The sequence below is a fragment of the Pseudonaja textilis genome, chromosome 6 (genome assembly GCF_049901715.1).
Source record: "Pseudonaja textilis isolate UNSWEBS1 chromosome 6, rPseTex1.2, whole genome shotgun sequence".
Taxonomy (NCBI): domain Eukaryota; kingdom Metazoa; phylum Chordata; class Lepidosauria; order Squamata; family Elapidae; genus Pseudonaja; species Pseudonaja textilis.
Genome location: NC_141995.1, coordinates 47,785,921 through 47,802,513, shown reverse-complemented (window position 1 = coordinate 47,802,513; position 16,593 = coordinate 47,785,921). Strand labels below are relative to the sequence as shown.

General features: G+C 45.7%; 1 protein-coding gene across 3 annotated transcripts in view; it reads right to left on the bottom strand.

The window, feature by feature from the left end:
* Positions 1 to 456: 456 nt before the first annotated feature.
* The window catches only part of CRMP1 (collapsin response mediator protein 1), a 29,033-nt gene continuing 12,896 nt past the window's right edge, over positions 457 to 16,593 (bottom strand). For 2 of the 3 annotated variants that reach the window (XM_087936552.1, XM_087936554.1), the window contains 12 exons: positions 16,286 to 16,470; positions 14,560 to 14,724; positions 13,081 to 13,142; positions 11,946 to 12,026; positions 11,739 to 11,807; positions 10,396 to 10,516; positions 9,001 to 9,157; positions 7,728 to 7,869; positions 6,269 to 6,439; positions 4,106 to 4,285; positions 2,114 to 2,282; positions 1,146 to 1,333 (listed from right to left, as the gene is read on the bottom strand). In XM_087936552.1, coding sequence (XP_087792678.1) covers positions 1,242 to 1,333; positions 2,114 to 2,282; positions 4,106 to 4,285; positions 6,269 to 6,439; positions 7,728 to 7,869; positions 9,001 to 9,157; positions 10,396 to 10,516; positions 11,739 to 11,807; positions 11,946 to 12,026; positions 13,081 to 13,142; positions 14,560 to 14,724; positions 16,286 to 16,470 — 1,594 coding nt within the window. In that variant the 3' untranslated portion in view covers positions 1,146 to 1,241. Of the gene's footprint in view, positions 1,334 to 2,113; positions 2,283 to 4,105; positions 4,286 to 6,268; positions 6,440 to 7,727; positions 7,870 to 9,000; positions 9,158 to 10,395; positions 10,517 to 11,738; positions 11,808 to 11,945; positions 12,027 to 13,080; positions 13,143 to 14,559; positions 14,725 to 16,285; positions 16,471 to 16,593 lie in introns of all 3 variants that reach the window. The other variant, XM_087936553.1, reaches the window with a different exon arrangement.

The window sequence follows — 16,593 nt, the reverse complement described above, 5'->3', positions numbered from 1 at the left end:
TGCCGCCAGAAGCAACAATTTTCCCAAATCTTTGGTCGTCACCAGATTTGGTCACGAACAGGAGCATTCATAACCCAAGTTCTACTGTAAAAAGAAATTTCCTGATATTAATCAGTAGAATGACTTGCCTCCCAAAGCTGTGGATGCGCCAACACTGGAAGTGTTTAAGAAGAGATCGGACAATCATTTGTCTGACGTCGTATAGGGTCTCCCTGCTTGTACAGGGGTTGGACTAGAAGACTTCCCAGGTCCCTTCCAAATCTATTACTTTATTATTTTGTTAAACTATAAATCTGTAAACAAAGACTACTGCAGTGTAATGGGTTCTGGCCTATAGTCCCCAGCCAGTTATTCAGTTGCTGTTTAATTCCTGTTAGGTTGGAGTTTTCTCAAGGATATATAAGAAACCAAAGGGCAATTGTTTTGATAATGTACTAAAATAAAAAAGAGTCAAAACTACTTCATGTTCTTTTATTTCACAAATGTTTAAAAAATGAGCCACGACTACTAAATCTGACACATTCTAATAAATGACCACAATCTATAAGGAGGAAAAACAAAACCCTCTCCATACAAAAAACGTTAAAAACCCAACAAACCTTGGAAATGTTTACAAGTACCAAAATTGGTCTGTAAAGATGGACCGTCTGTAGAAATCCTCTATGGTCACCACATGAATTAATAATAATAATGGCTTTTCCTAAAGTCGGACGAGAGTTTGACTCGACTGAGAAGATCACAGCCTATTGGCCCCCCTCATTGGGTCGGTAATGAATAACAATGGACACCAACAAAAATTCTTCTGCATATTTGTAAGAGTCCATAGGTGTCTTCCTTTAACGGAACATCGCGCCTTGACCTTGTGTCTAATCCAAAGTGGCCAGCGGCCTTGCTCTAAAATAGACGCACAAACCGCAACTTGCTTCAGTAACATGCATTGCCTAATCTAGCACAGCTAAGAAGGGGATGGAGAGCGGGAAGGTGCAAAAAGAGACCCTCTATTGCAAGCAAAGGTCCGAGCAGCGCTGCTGCTCACCGAGCATGGGGAGGATCATGCTTTCAAGATGGCGAACACAACCAAGGTGATTCATTCCAAGCAAACACATCACACTATGACACTTATTTCCTTAAGACAAACAATTTTGTTCTTGCATCGCAATGAATGAAACGTGAGCTAAGGAACACAGGATGTAGAGGAGGACTAAGAGCGTTCATTCTTCGTTGCCGACTTCCGTCTACGCTTATCCAAGACTAGTGATGTTGGAACGGCCGCCTGGTGGTGCCACGATACGGTGTCCGGTACGGCGAGGATTGTGGTCATCTACTTGAGCCCCTGTAAGAGAGCATTTCAGAAGCATTAGATTTAATCCTCACAATACATGAGAATCCTTCCTTTCTGAGCAAAAAGCACCCCAAACCTTAGTGTGGCGTTGGGCCTGCCAACAGGAGCTTCTGTGTGGCTTAGAACTGAGCTGCTCAAAAGTGAAGAGAGATGGCGGGGTGCCCACCATAATTTTTAAACTAATCAGGCTTCTGCAGGCAGACAGCACTGTCCAAACTATGTCAGATTATTTGCTCCTCGTTTTTGCTGCTGCAGGCAGTTGCTATACCACCAAGGTGAAGAACCATTAATACAAATTAAACATCAATTATTTTAAAATGTAGGGACGCGGTGGCTCAGTAGCTAAGATGCTGAGCTTGTCAATCAGAAAGGTCAGCAGTTCGGCGGTTTGAAACCTTAGCGCCACATAATGGAGTGAGCTCCCATTACTTGTCCCCAAGGGGGAATCCAGCAAAAATGAGAATCTCAGGCCACTGTTTGGGGTGGAAACTTCAAATGGGCTTTGCAAGTCTGAACTACCACGCACCCCAAGGCCACCCTGGCTGTCTAAATAGCAGCATCCTAGCTCCCCTTCCTGCCAAACTGGCACTCACAAAGAGGGCCAGCCAGGCATCCTCATTCCTAGAACCTCTGTCAAAAGACACTCCTCCCCCGCTCCAAAGAACACTTCCTCGCTCCAAACGGGGTGACAACTCCATCCTAAATATCTCATGCCGGGGGGGGGGCAATCTTTTCCGCCAGCATTCTGTTTCGAAAAGATTTCAGAATCACCTGATAAACTGAAATTAGACTGGTGGAGGTTTCTGATTGGTGGAGGCTGGTTTTTGGCAGGCGACGTTTTAGTTGAGGGGGCAGGAGTTGCATATTTTGCAGGAGTTGCTAAAACTTCGTAGACCGGCCCATCGTACATTCCTCGAGAAACACCCTGTAATTCTGTTACCTGCGGGGTGCAGAAAGAAACACACGTCCATGCAGTGCAAGGCAGTGAGCCGCGTGCAGATCTGTACTAAAACAACCCCTTCACAAACGCATGAACCAACATAAGGAGAACAAACCCATCAGGATTAGATTCGGCAGTCCACCTGCATTTAAAAGACCCAGGTCACTTTTTTGAAGACAGCAAAGTCCACGTTTTGCATAGAGAGGACCACTGGTTTGAAAGTGGGGTCAAAGCGGTCATCTACATCAAAATCGAACAGCCCTCTCTCAACTAGAAGGGGAAGGTATATGACATTATCTATCTCCATGCTACAACACAGTTCCTATCAGCAGTTGCAAGAAGGCTCCACCCCCATTTGCACCACTCAGGTGACCCTGCTGACACAGATAAACCTCCAAGTGGCCTCGATGACTCTCCAAAAGGATGCAAATGACCAGCTGTCTGCAAGGAATATAAATCCTTCCCTTCCTCACCATCCAGTCAGAGTTGAAGTAGCTTCTTGGGTGAGAAATAAAATGTCTTCAAAGAAAAACAAGAAAGTCCATTTGCCTCTTGGAAAAGCACCATGACCTGGAGGACTGAGAATCTCCATAGACAAGACAAACATGTATTCATTCTCAGTGAACGGGTGTTTACTTCTGTCTCTCCAACTACACAGCTGTTTTGACTTCTTGCTCACCTGTAGGTGATCCTAAGTAAGTGAGCCGCAGTGTTCTGGACCTAATGCCACTTCAAAAGCAAGACCATTGCTGACTTGTTGTTACCCGGATTGTGTCCAAGGATAATCTCTTAAGAAGGGAGTATTGTATTCCCTCCTGTAATCAATCAGCTGGCGTCACTGCCTGCTGCTTTCCCAGGAAGGCTTAACCAACCCCAAGGGGCATGGATCCAGGGCACAGGTGGCAGAACTCACAGCCCCCAGGGGGCTTCCTCAGGAGTAACCAGCTCCAACTCTTTCCAGGTAACAGAGCCTAGATGTCCCTCCATGATTTCCATAGACCTGCCCAGCCAGCGTCCAACAACTTTCTCCAACAAAGGCCAAGAAAATTTCTCACGCTAGCCCACCAAGGATTCCCTCCCTGCCCAGAAGGAATCTGGCCACCCGGCCCACCCTCAAAAGCAATAACAGCAGAGAACTAAGCCCTCTTAGCCACTCTTCTCATCGCAAGGTAAATCTTAACAAAGGCTCTCACCTGTGCTCAGTAAACTTAACTCTTTATATGTCTTTGGGGTATACCAGTGATTGGCATGAGTGGTGTAGTGGCCTAGAGGTGGAATTCTCACCTCACAATCAGAAGGCTGTGAGTTCGATCCTAGATAGAGGCAGATTTTTTCTCTCTTTGGGTACATTGAGATTATATCTGCTGAAGTTATAACTCTGCATTGGCGATAGGAAGGGCATCCGGCAAGTAAATACTCAGCTCTATTCAGTTGCCCAGACTCCACCTCACAAGAGATTATGGGGTCATTAAAAGATGATGATGATGATGATATGCCAGTGGTTTACATTCGGATGCTCAACTACTGACTCACATTTACAACAGTTGCGGTGTTCCGGGGTCATGTGAGCCCCTTTTGTGACCAGTGGGTGGAAAGCAGATTCACTTAACAACCGACTCCCTAACTTAACAACTGCAGTGATTCACTTAACAAACGTGGCAAGAAAAGTCATGGGGCAAAACTCTCTTTACAAATTTCTCCCTTAGCAAGATAAATTTTACATTCAATTGAGGTCGCATGTTGAGGACTACTTATAATTAATGAAAGCAAGCTGTGTACCGAAGGGTAGTATTGAAAGATTACGAGGAAGTGAGTAAACATACCTTATTCCTAGTTTTGATCCGTTGATAAAGATACTCTGGAAAGGCGTTTCGCGGGATGAAAGACCCCGATCCTTTCCTCATCGACAAATTCCCATCCTCAAACACAATCTTCCCTCGGCTAATAACTATGTAGGGAGCCCCACGGCATTCCATGCCTTCAAAAATGTTATATTCCACAGCCTGAAACAATGACCACAATATATTGCTACTAATGTACATATAGGCATGCTTTTGATTGCATTAATTCAATTGCAGAAATATGCCTGCATGGGGTTTTAATAACCACTGGGTCAAACTGCCAAATGTTTTGATTTCTGTTTCTGATTCCATTGAACGCTTCTAGATGCTGCCTTGATTTATGCTTCTCTTTATTTGGTTGGCTGTCTGTATTCTTCAGGAGGGCTTAATTCCCTTCATTAATTAATTCTACCTGATTTCATTCGGACTGGTTATTTTAATCAACAAAAAAAACTCTCTCTTGTCTGTCTATTTTCCATAGATTGTTTATCTCATCAAGAATGGCAGACAATGTCTAATAAAATACAGTAAAAATGCTACTACAGGAAAAATGCTACCAACAGTTTGGTGTTAACAGCTAGGCACTGTATATTTTAAAAAGCAATAATTCTTTTACTTGCTTTTTATTCTATCCAGCCAGTCTTGGGTGACTCCCTTGTGCATTTTTCTTCCATCATAGACTCAAATCTGCTTCTGACATGATATAAAAAGCCATCACATTTTCCCACCTCACTTTTTGAATGGATTTTCAATCAACTTGCATCACAAAATCTAACTCTTGCATTCAGGGGTGGGATTCAGCCAGTATGGACCAGTTCGGGCGAACTGATAGTTCACCGGGCTGCAGTAAATGGTCAGTTTTCTTGCTATTTTCAAATGTAACACATGCGCGCGCTGCGTACACTCACCAAACCAGTTGTTGCACCAGTTGAATCCCACCACTGTTTATATTCTTGCAAACAGTTAAAGTCACACTTATTACTTTCCAGGTTTATTTCAGTTTAAGTCCAATAAAGGCTTTATTGTTTCATATTCTTCACAGCATAGAAAACAGGAGATTTGAGACTTAATGTTGTGGATAAGTGTGTATTTCACTCCTTTCTAATCATGTAACACATTTGTTTAAACAAAAATCACAGACTGGGAAGGAACAAAACAATCTGTGATGACCCAAAGGGGCCTGGCACAAAGGCAACACAGTCAGATAAGCAATAAGTCCCTTTATTATCTCCAACTTTGCCCCCAATGTCCAGATTAACTTTGGGCTGGAGAAAAACTCTCCCAGGAACAGTCTTTGACTGTAGAAAATTAAATACAAAACAACGTACACACAAACTGTAACTTAAACTCCAAACAAACCAAACTGAAGTAATTAGCTTGGCAGGAGCAGGAGAAGGACTTTCAGACTTGAAAGCATGGCAAAACTCACACAGTTGGGAAGACACCAGGAACACAGATAAGCCACAATGATATAAGATAAAGTCATGTTTGTTCCCAACAGCTTGCTGCACGCAGCTTGCCTTTTTTATACACTATGTTCCCAGATGCAGCTAATGAAGGGAATCAGAGCCCTTTCCTCCCCTGTAAGCCACACAACTCACGTTGCTCCCTTCTCTGTGCCTCCCTGCATGCCCTAGGATGAAGAGGGGGTGAGCCTGGCTCTTCCTCTGAACTCCATCTCCCTTGTTCTACCTCTTCCCTGCTCTGCCCAGATGGACTTTGCTCTTCCCCAGTTTCTTCCACAGCCAACGGAGCCACACTCTCTCTCCCTGTCAGCGGTTCGGCTTCCTCCTCCTAGTCAGATTCCAACAGGGGCATGACATAATCCTTTGTAAATTAAATAAAGCTGTCTTAATATTCCACTTCCATAACTCTTGTTGAACATTTTACTGGGGGTGGTGGTGGTGGGGGGATATAAGATTTCATCAAAAATCAAAATTTTAAAAGCTAAAGCTTTTTACTTTTTCCTCCAGAAATTGTAATTGTGCCAACACTGGGAGTTTTTAAGAAGAGGTTACAACAACCATTTGTCTGGAAGGGTACAAGGCTTCCTGCCTGAGCAGGGGGTTGGACTAGAAGACCTCCAAGGTCCCTTCCAACCTCCATTATTCTGTTAATTCTGTTAATTGAAATGTTCTGCCTTACCGATTTATGGCTTTTTGCTGTGATTGTCTTCTCCTTGTCGGGATCCCATATAACAAGGTCAGCATCGGAACCAATTTCAATCCTGCCTTTTCGCGGATACAGATTGAAGATTTTGGCAGCGTTACTGCTGGTAATGGCCACAAACTGGTTTTCATCCATTTTACCTGTAGACTAATCAGAAATCAAAGCTATAGTAACAGAGGTGTATTTTTCTACAGATTAGACGGAGCATATTAATAAGGGGGAAATGCTACACCGTGACATTTGAAAATGTATGGGATTCCTCAGTAGATATGAGATGACATCTTATTAAACAAAATTTAATATTTTGGGGGGATCTAAAGCAGGGGGGGCTTAATTTGGGGGCCCTCAGGCATTCGGAAGAGCCCCTTGCTGAGATTCTGTGCAGTTCAAACAACCCCCAAATCCTACTCCTGGCTGGCCCTGCCCACACCGCTCCACCCCTCACAGGAGTCCCTATGTGACCCGTTTTGGATGCACGGTGCACACAGCAGTTTGAAGAGGGCAAAAAATAGGCCTCCAAGAAGTTCGAGAAGACCGGAAATGGGCTCATTTCCAGCTTCCAGAGAGCCTCTGGAGCCCGAGGAGGCCATTTTTGCCCTCCCAGAGGTGTGAAAAACAGGCTTGCTGGAAGTTCTGGAAGGCTGGAAATGGGCCCATTTCCGTCTTCCAGATGAGCCTCCAGAGTCCAGGGAATCCATTTTCGCCCTCTTGGAGACTCAAGGAAAGCCTCTGGAGCCCAGGTACAGCAAAACCGCCCCCCGCCCCCGCCATGGTGCAGGAGGCCGACTAGGCCCACCCAGCAACCGGGCAGGGAACTCTTTGCTAAAATTTTTGAAGCCCGCCCCGGTCTAAAGGCCCCCACTCTATTTGTAGAGAAGGAAAGGAATGATATTGTTGGAGACACAATTAGAATAACCCTTCATTAACACGTTTCCTTTTACAATATCCTAAAGTTATGGTGTTTTGGAAAAAGAAATCCAAATAGTCCTCGACTTACAACAACGTGTTTAGAGGCTGTTCAAACTTACAGGGGAAAGGAGGATACAGGGAAGGGGGGATGACAGGAACTAGAAGTGCCAACAAGAGACAACAGCTGAATGATCCCAAGGACACCGGCGTGGGAACGGAATGTGAATGCCCATCAAAGAAGTGCCAAATTTTAGAACTGTTACAAAAAGAACTAATTTGAACTTTATTGGACACTAGCAAGAAGGCCTGGGAGAAGGGGAAAAATACCAACTTTATGCGGGAATTTTCATATCTACGCTGTAACTGCTTGGCTTTAGTAAAAGTATACCTTTCACCGCAAATGGAATCCAGGGTCTTCCTTTCCTCAATGTCCCAAGCTGGGACAGGACTGACATTGCACCTTTCTTTTGTTCCACTTTTAGTTTCTCCCCTCCCCTTCCATTTTTCCTTTATATATTCCACTCACAACACATTTATTCCAGACCACCGTCATTCTTTCTTCAATTCCATTAACCCCTTCAGGGATGAGAGTGAAGTTTTCCTTGCCAAGAGCTTTTTGGGCTGTGCTGTAAGTACAGTGGCCGCTTCCAGTGACCTGTAGGTCTCCACTGAAAGAAAGGACACAGACACAACAACAGTGAATAAGACATTCAGGCTCAATGGAGGGATTGCTTTCAATGGGAGAGGCAGAAGACCCTCTACCATTCCAGACAAGTGGCTATCCAGTCGCTTCTTAAAAGCTTCCAGCGATGGAGCCCCTAACTGTTCTAACAGAAGTTTCTCCTTACTTCTCGGATGCGTCTCTCCTGGATTAAATTACATCCATTGTTTCTTGTCCAGCCTTCTTTTGGAAAATAGGTTGGCTTCCTCTTCTTTAGTATGCCATAAGCACACACACACACACACAAAGGTTGCCTGGGACTTCCGTCTCTTCCTGCTTAACTGTTCTGACCTAGGCTTCCCCCCAAAGCACTAAGCAGACTCTTTGTCCCGGCAAAACCCCTTTTATTAAACGAAGGTGAATTTCTTGCATTCACTTTCAGCCAAAGGCCTGGCCAACAGTCTTTCAAGGGTGTCATTAGGAGCACAGACCTTATCTAGCTTGGAGAGCTGCCAAGTAATATTTCCAAACACAGTGCTGACAAGGAAGGACTCAGCTCATAGAGTCTCTGAGATGCACAGACAGAGCTTCACACTACAAACGAATAATTTCTTCCAAAATCCCCCTCCCCTTTTGCTCTTTTAATCCCTTTGGGAGGCGCCATTCACCATCCACCTGTGGCTTTACTCCCACATCGACCCTTAGTCATAATTGTTCTTTTCTTTTGGCAGCTTGCGCATGTGCAGGCTGGGAACAGTCTCCAGCTACTCCTCTGCCTCACTGCTGTCCAACTCTGAAGTCAGCTCATGACTGCCAGGCTACCCTGGCCCTATCTCTCCCTCTGATGCAGAGCCCTCATCCAAGCCTTCCTCAACCTCCAGGACTGGCCCAGGTTCCTCCCCAACATCGTCGCTGTCTGACTCTGCTGCCAGCTCCACTAGCCACCAGCGGGCCAGAACAGTACCCATGACACCCAGAGTACCCAGAGTCACGACAGCTACCGTACTGCCTCTCAAAGTGAGTTACACATCACTTTGCAACAGTAAACCTAGTTCCCAACTGCTCTTTTAATATTTCCATAACATCTCCAGCATGATGGTTGATACCTGTAGTTTGCCAGCATCTGGATTTTTCTTACCAGGCTAAAAGTGAGGTCAGATGATCAGGCGTGGTAGGATCCAGACTCAAGGGTGGTGAGGTCACAAATGCTGCAGCCTTCGCCCAATTCTTGTTCCAGTAATGAGTGCCATCGGTCCCCAGGCTGGCTGTGATCGGTTCCCCCAGTACTAGAGCACCTTGAGTAGAGAAAACACAGACCCCAGTTATGTCCTCAAGCAAGGCATCCCAACTGCCTTCTGCATACCTACAGAGCTATAATTCCCGACTACAAAATTAGGAGACAAGGAAGGCTAGTCAAATTGTTCCATTTGAATTTTGCATCCCTCATCAATATATGTAACTGCATGCATACATACATACATACATACATACATACATACATACATATTAACTATAACTATATATCTATAACTGTCTGGTTTGGTTCTGCAACCCAACAAGACAGTCATAGACTTCAGAGAGTAATCAGGATTGTAGAAAAAACAATGGCTACCAACCTGCCATCCATGGAGTAACCTGGCTTACTGGACTGCTGGCCCTGGTTACTGTTTGGCATAACCTGGCTTATTGGACTGGTGTTGTTCTTCTTTGGTTAAATCTGGCTTATTGGACTGCTGGCATTGGTTACTGTGTGGCTAACCTGGCTTATTGTATGTTGACCCTGGTTACTGTTTGGCTAAACCTTGCTTACTGGACTGCTGGCCCTGGTTCCTGTTTGGCTAAACCTGGCTTACTGAATTGCTGGCCCTGGTTAATGTGTGGCTAACCTGGCTTATTGGACTGCTAGCCTTGGTTACTGTGTGGCTAACCTGGCTTATTGTATGTTGACCCTGGTTACTGTTTGGCTAAACCTTGCTTACTGGACTGCTGGCCCTGGTTCCTGTTTGGCTAAACCTGGCTGATTGGACTGCTGGCCCTGGTTCCTGTTTGGCTAAACCTGGCTTACTGAATTGCTGGCCCTGGTTAATGTGTGGCTAACCTGGCTTATTGGACTGCTGGCCTTGGTTACTGTGTGGCTAACCTGACTTATCGGACTGCTGGCCCTGGTTCCAGTTTGGCTAAACCTGGCTTATGGGACTGCTGGCCCTGGTTCCTGTTTGGCTAAACCTGGCTTACTGGTTCCTATTTGGCTAAACCTGGCTTATGGGACTGCTGGCCCTGGTTCCTGTTTGGCTAAACCTGGCTTACTGGTTCCTATTTGGCTAAACCTGGCTTACTGGACTACCAGAGGCTGTTGAAAGTGCATGTGAGAGCTTCACTCCAGGATTTGTAGTAAACGTGGGGACGCTTGCGGGCAAAGTTGGAGCAATAAAGGGGGGAGTTAGACCTGCTCTCTGGCTGTGTTCCTTTCGTGCCACACCCCTTTGGGTCATCACCCCCATATGCATTCGTCCAGAAGGGCTGAACCCCGTACCTTTTTTCCTAGCCAACGATATTACATCAGCCGCACTCTTACTCATCACTTTAGTGATATAGACAGGGCAGTTGATCCGACTAGCTATAGTGATAGCCCGGAATACGGCTTCTGCTTCCAGCTGAACAGTGAAAACAAAAGAAGACCAAGTATTAACACCTTTCACATTTATTCATTATCATTGTTTATTGTTAACATCTCTGTAGTGACCTATCTCAGATAACGACTCGGGAGTTTAACGGAGTCTTTCTCTCCAGCTCTATTAACAAGCCCAAAACTTTTATTTTCAGTGCTGGACTCTTTTACCTTCACTGTAGTTTTTCATAGAAATAACCGACTCGGAAGGGACCTTGGAGGTCATCTAGTCCAACCCTCCTGCTCAAGCAGGAGATCCTATGGTACCTTTTCAGACAACTGGGTGCCCAGTCTCTTCTTAAAAGCCTCCAGGGTTGAAAGCATTTTAACCTTGTACCCCCTTTTTTCTCTTTTTCCCTTTTTCTTTTTCTTTTTTTCTTTATCTTTCTTTCAAAATTCTTCCCTTTTCTTCTTCTCCTCTTCCCTTTCCTTTCCTTTGCTTATTTGTATTGTTGTATGTATGTATTGTTGGTTGGTTATAATTGTAAAAATAAATAAACTTTATTTTTAAAAAAGCCTCCAGGGTTGAAGCACCCACAACTTATGGAGGCAACTTCTGTTCCACCAATTAATTGTTCTCACTCTCCAGAAATTTCTGATAGTTCTAGGTTGGTTCTCTCCTTGATTAGTTTCCATCCATGATGGTGCAACCTAGGAGAAGAAATTCATCAGGACAAGATTCAGCAGCCCATCTGTATTTAAAAGACAAAGGCCCCCCTTTTTGAAGACAGCAAAGTCCACATTTTGGACATAGGGGACGTCTGGTTTGAAAAAGGGGGTCAAAGAGGCCCTCTGTGTCAAAATTAGGTTAGGGTTAGGGTCAGCCCTCTCTCGACAGAGTGGGAGCGATATATCATCCAGTCTCCTACACAGCGTCCTTTCAGCAGTTCCAAGAAGGCTCCACACCCATTTGCACTACTCAGACGATGCTTAGGACACAGACAAACCTCCAAGTGGCCTCAACAACTCTCTAAAAGGATGCAAATGACCAGCTGTCTGCAAGGAACATAAATTCTTCCCTTTCCCCTCCATCCAATCAGAACTGAAGAAGCTTCTGGGAGGAGAAGGGAAATGTCTTCAAAGAAAAAAAACCCAGAAATTCCAATTGCCTCTTTAAAGAAAGAAAGAAAGAAAGCACCTTTGGGTTCCTTTTATGTTTCAGCTATTTCTGGAAGAAATCCTTTGGAAAACAACGCAAGAATCCTCACCTCTTCAGGTCGGCTCAAAGCATGGCCTTCTGGTCCTGTTATTCCCATTGCCAGCACCCGTTTTTGCTCCTGAAACAAAAGGGGCCAAGGTCATTCCTTGGGGAGCAAGGGGGAGGAGCTTGAGATCCCCAAATCACAGGAAGTAGGTGGAGGCTTCCTGGGCAAATCAGAACATACCGTTTCCACTTGTGAATGGAAGTTTCTCACCTGAGCTATCAAATCCCCGTTTTCTGCATGCACCATGATAACAGCTCCGAGACTTTTCAGGAAGGTAAATGCTTCATAGAGCTGTGTGTAATTGACAAAGAGAAGGAGAGGAGGAGGAGAGGAGGAGGAGGAGAGGAGGAGGAGGAGAAGAACAAGAAGAGGAGAAGGAGAAGAAGGTGGAGGAGAAGAGGAGGAAGAAGAGGAAGAAGTGGAAAAGGAGGAGGAGGAAGAGAGAAGAAGAGGAGGAGGAGAATAAGAGGTGGAGAGGAGAGGAGGAGGAGGAGAGAAGAAGAGGAGAAGAAGAAAAGAAAGAGGAAGAAAAGAAGGAGAAGAGGAGAGGAGGAGGTGGAGGAGAAGACCAGTTGGTAGAGGGAGGAGGAGGAGGAGGAGGAGGAGGGAGAAGAGGAGAAGGAAGAGGAAGAAGAAGAGAAGGAGAAAAGAGAGAGGAGATGAAGAGGTGGAGGAGAGGAGAAGAGAAGAGCAGAAGAGGAGGAGGAGGAGGAGGAAGAAGAGGAGAAAGAGAAGGAGAAGAAGAGGAGAGAAGGAGAAGGAGGAGGAGAGGAGGAGGAGGAGAGGAGGAGGAGGAGGAGAAGAGGAGAGAGAAGGGAAGAAGAAGAGGAGGTGGAGGAGAAGAGCAAGGAGGAGGAGGATGAGGAGGAGAAGAAGGAGAAGAAGGAGAAGAAGAGGAGGAGGAGGAGAAAGGAGAGAGAGGAGAGAAGGAGGAGAAGGAGAGGAGGAAAGAGAAGGAGAAGCAGAAGAGGAGGTCGAGAAGAAGAGGAGGAGGAGGAGGAGGAGGAGGAGGAGGAGAAGGAGAAGAAGAGTGATTTTACATGCTTATTGTTCTCTCAGCTTAAAATAACATGAGATTTCCCCCACCCCCACAAAAAAGGCAAACTTCATCATGCACAGTATATCCGTTATATCCTTACTGGCAAAATGGATCACATTCCTTCAATAACACAAACCATTTAGAAAGGGGTTTTTCCCAGGGGTGGGATTCAACCGGTGTTGAACCGGTGTTCAGTGAGAGTGCGTCTTAGCTTTAAAAAATTAGCTTAATCCATCTTAGCTTAAAAAAAAAATCAGACGGATATGAGATTTCAAATCTTGTAAGAGGGGAAAAAATGGCACATACCTGGGAATCAGTCATTTGGTAGAGATCTTTGTAGCCCATGTAGACTTGGAAAGAATTGATACCTATTGAGATTTTTAAAAAGTGAATGTCAACTCAAAACATTTTGTATACATGTTTTATAGTTGACAACAGAAAGAAGGAGGGGGAGTTTCAAAGAGCAGGTGGCAGTGTGGAATCGAAAGTACATCCCACTCATATTTTCTTCAAAGACTGAATAGATGACTGAAGCTTCTGCCATGCAAAAATCTAACTGAAGAGCATGATTGATGACTCTTGACTATGGACGTGTTTCGTTGGATGATACACCCAGAGAGGTGGGGGGGGGAACAGGATCAAGGGTGACTGTGAATTACGTATCTTAAGAGTTGGCTACACCTAGGTAAATGCCGGACGTAGAATGTTACCTTCAAATCTTTGTTAGTTTTGGGAGTGTGGCTCGAGGCTCATGATTTAATTGGAGTAACTGCTAGAATCCTGACAATGAATTTATTCACACACAATTCAGACCGTTCTCAACTTACGACCACCGTAGAGCCCCCAAATCTCGGTTGCTAAGTGAAACATTTCTAAAAGAGAGTTTGGTCCCCTTCTGACTACCTTTCTTGCCAATAATTGTTAAATGAATCGCTGCAGTTGTTCAGTTAGTGACACGGTCATTAAGTGGCTTCCCTGTGGACTTTGCTGTATAAATGAGAACCGATCGCCAAGAGTTCTGAATTTTGATCACGTGGCTAACGGGGAGGCTGCCATGTTGTAAATGTGAAAAATGGCCATAAGTCCTTTTTTGCAGCGCTGTTGTAACTTTGAACAGTCACTAAACAAACTGTTATAAGTCAAGGACCAGCTACACAAGGGGATTAGAACTAACTGGTGCCATAAACACAGATTTCAACCAACAATACACGGAGAGCCTGTTTTATTTTGGGATTTATAAACTATGAATTCTCTTCCTACCTACGTAACAGGGATAAGCTAATCTTCTGTTTTGGCCTAGAGGTAGAGCTGTCGCCTCACAATCAGGAGACTGTGAGTTCAATCCTACGTAGAGGCAGATATTTCTCTCTCTGGGCAGAATGAGAATATATCTACCAAACAAAACTTCCTACTGGTGACAGGAAGGGCATCCGGCCAGTAAACACTTAGCTCCATTCAGCTGCCCAAGACTCCACCCCACAAGGGATTATGGTATTGTTAAAAGATGATAATGATGATTCTCCAGGTATTTGAGTTCGATCCTAGGTAGAGGCAGATATTTCTTTCTCTGGGCACACACTGAGAATATATCTGCCGAACAAAACTCCATACTGGTGACAGGAAGGGCATCTGGCCAGTAAACACTCAGCTCCGTTCAGTTGTCCAGACTCCACACCGCAAGGGATTATGGGGTCGTTAAAAGAGGACGGATGATATGTCCAAACGCTGAAGGGTGTAGTGAGCACACTCACAAAATGCTCTCCCCCAAAAGCTCTTACTACAAACCTTTGCTTTGCACCAGATTTTCGAGATCTTCCTGGATCCCATCATACCAGTCGGTGATGTCCACATGCAGAGAATAATCACAACAGGATTTGCTCTCCGCTGACTCTTTCCACTTTCCAAACGCCGTTAATAAATTGGAGCCGGGCTCTGGAAGGATGTGATCAACTGTGAGAGAAAGAGAAAGAGAGAGGGAGAGAGAAGGAGGGAGAGAGGCAGAGAAAGAGAGGGGGAGAGAGAAAGGGGGAGGGAGAAAGAGAAAGAGAAAGAGAGAGAAAGAGAGAGGGAGAGAGAGAGAGGCATGAGCTAGTCGGCCTCCTGCACCACAGCAGGGGGGAGCATTTTTCACTGTCCCTGGGCTCTGGGGGCTTTCCTTGAGCCTCTAGGAGGGTGAAAGCAGCCTCCCCTGGGCTCCAGAGGCCCTCCGGATGCTGGAAACAGGCCCATTTCTGGCCTTCCAGAACCTCCAGGAGGCCCATTTTTGGCCCTCCGTCAGCTTCTGCGCAGGCCCCGTACTTTACCTGGCATCCAAAACAGGCCACATGGGGACCCCTGGGAGGGGCAGGACAGGGTGGGCAGGGCCAGCCAGGAGTGGGATTTACCAGTTCACCAAACTGTGCAGAATCCTGGACTCTTAAGGCTTTTTTCGAACCTCCGAGAGGGCAAAAATGGCCTCCCCCAAGCTCCGGAGACCCTCTGGAGGCCGGAAACGGTCCCGTTTCCAACTTTCTGGGCCTCCGGGATGCCTGTTTTTTGCCCCCCCGAAGCCTCCGCATGGCCCTGCACTTACCTGCATCCAAAACGGGCCACGTGGGGACTCCTGGGAGGGGCATGGCAGGACGGGTGGGGCCAGCCAGGGATCAGATTTACCAGTTCGCCAAATTACTCAGAAGCTTAGTTAGAGGATCGCCCGAACCTGTATAAACCCATAGCAGCTCAGCCCTGCCCAGGACCTCAAACCCATGTATTTCCTGTTCATCAGTAAACCATCTTTCCAATCAGCCTCCGTGTTTCCAGTGTATTTCTCCCCGCTTGGAACTGAACCCAGACGGATATTTCTTCCAACAAATGGAGGGAAAACCAACAACAACGACAACCAGAAAGTCTTTTGGAAAAGCACCAGGGGTGGGATTCAATTTTTTTAACAACCGGTTCTGTGGGCGTGGCTTAGGTGGTGGGCGTGGCTTGGTGGTCATGTGACTGGGTGGACATGGCTTGGTGGTATGTGATTGGCTGGGTGTGGCCAATTCAATATCACTCACATCGAGGCACGCATCTCCTCGCCTGGCCTCTCATGACTGTGGGGATGCTGCAACAGTCGTAAGTGTGAAAAATGGTCATAAGTCACTTTTTCAGGGCCATTGTAACTTTGAATGGTCCCTCCACGCAAGCAAAGTACCAGCAAAGGAAGGGAAAAAAAACTCCAGAGAAGTTCCAGAGACAGGAAGTCTAGTCCTGCCAAGAGTATAATAAGAATTAATGGAGAGGCAGTTTCTATAAGCAACACCAGAATGTTTCCTTCCTTCCTTCCTTACAGGATTAGGCCAGTAATTTCTTCTAACAACCGGTTCCCCTGTGTAGAATGTTAACAACTGGTTCTACCGAATAGGTGCAAACTGGTAGAATCCCACCCCTGAAAAGCACTTTTGGGACAACCATGAGCTGGAGGACAGAGAATCTCCACAAACATCCCTGGGAGAGGTTGAATCTCAGCTGCTTCAACACTTACTGACGGTGGTCGTGCCTCCGGCCAATGCAGCCTTTGTTCCTTGGTAAAAGTCATCAGCTACCACTAAGCCTTGAACAGATTTCTGGAGGTAAGTGTTGCTGTCGATGCCGCCTGGAAGGATCATGTAGTCGGTTGCGTCGATGGTCTTCGGGCTTCCAGGAACAATCAGGTTCTCCCCAATTTGTCTAGCAGGAAGAAAGCATGACTGCTTACTCTTTTATGGATGGAGGCCCTGAAACATCTCAAATATACATTTTTTTCCTTTAAAGCAGAGGTCTCCAAACTTGGCAACTTTAAGACTTGTGGGC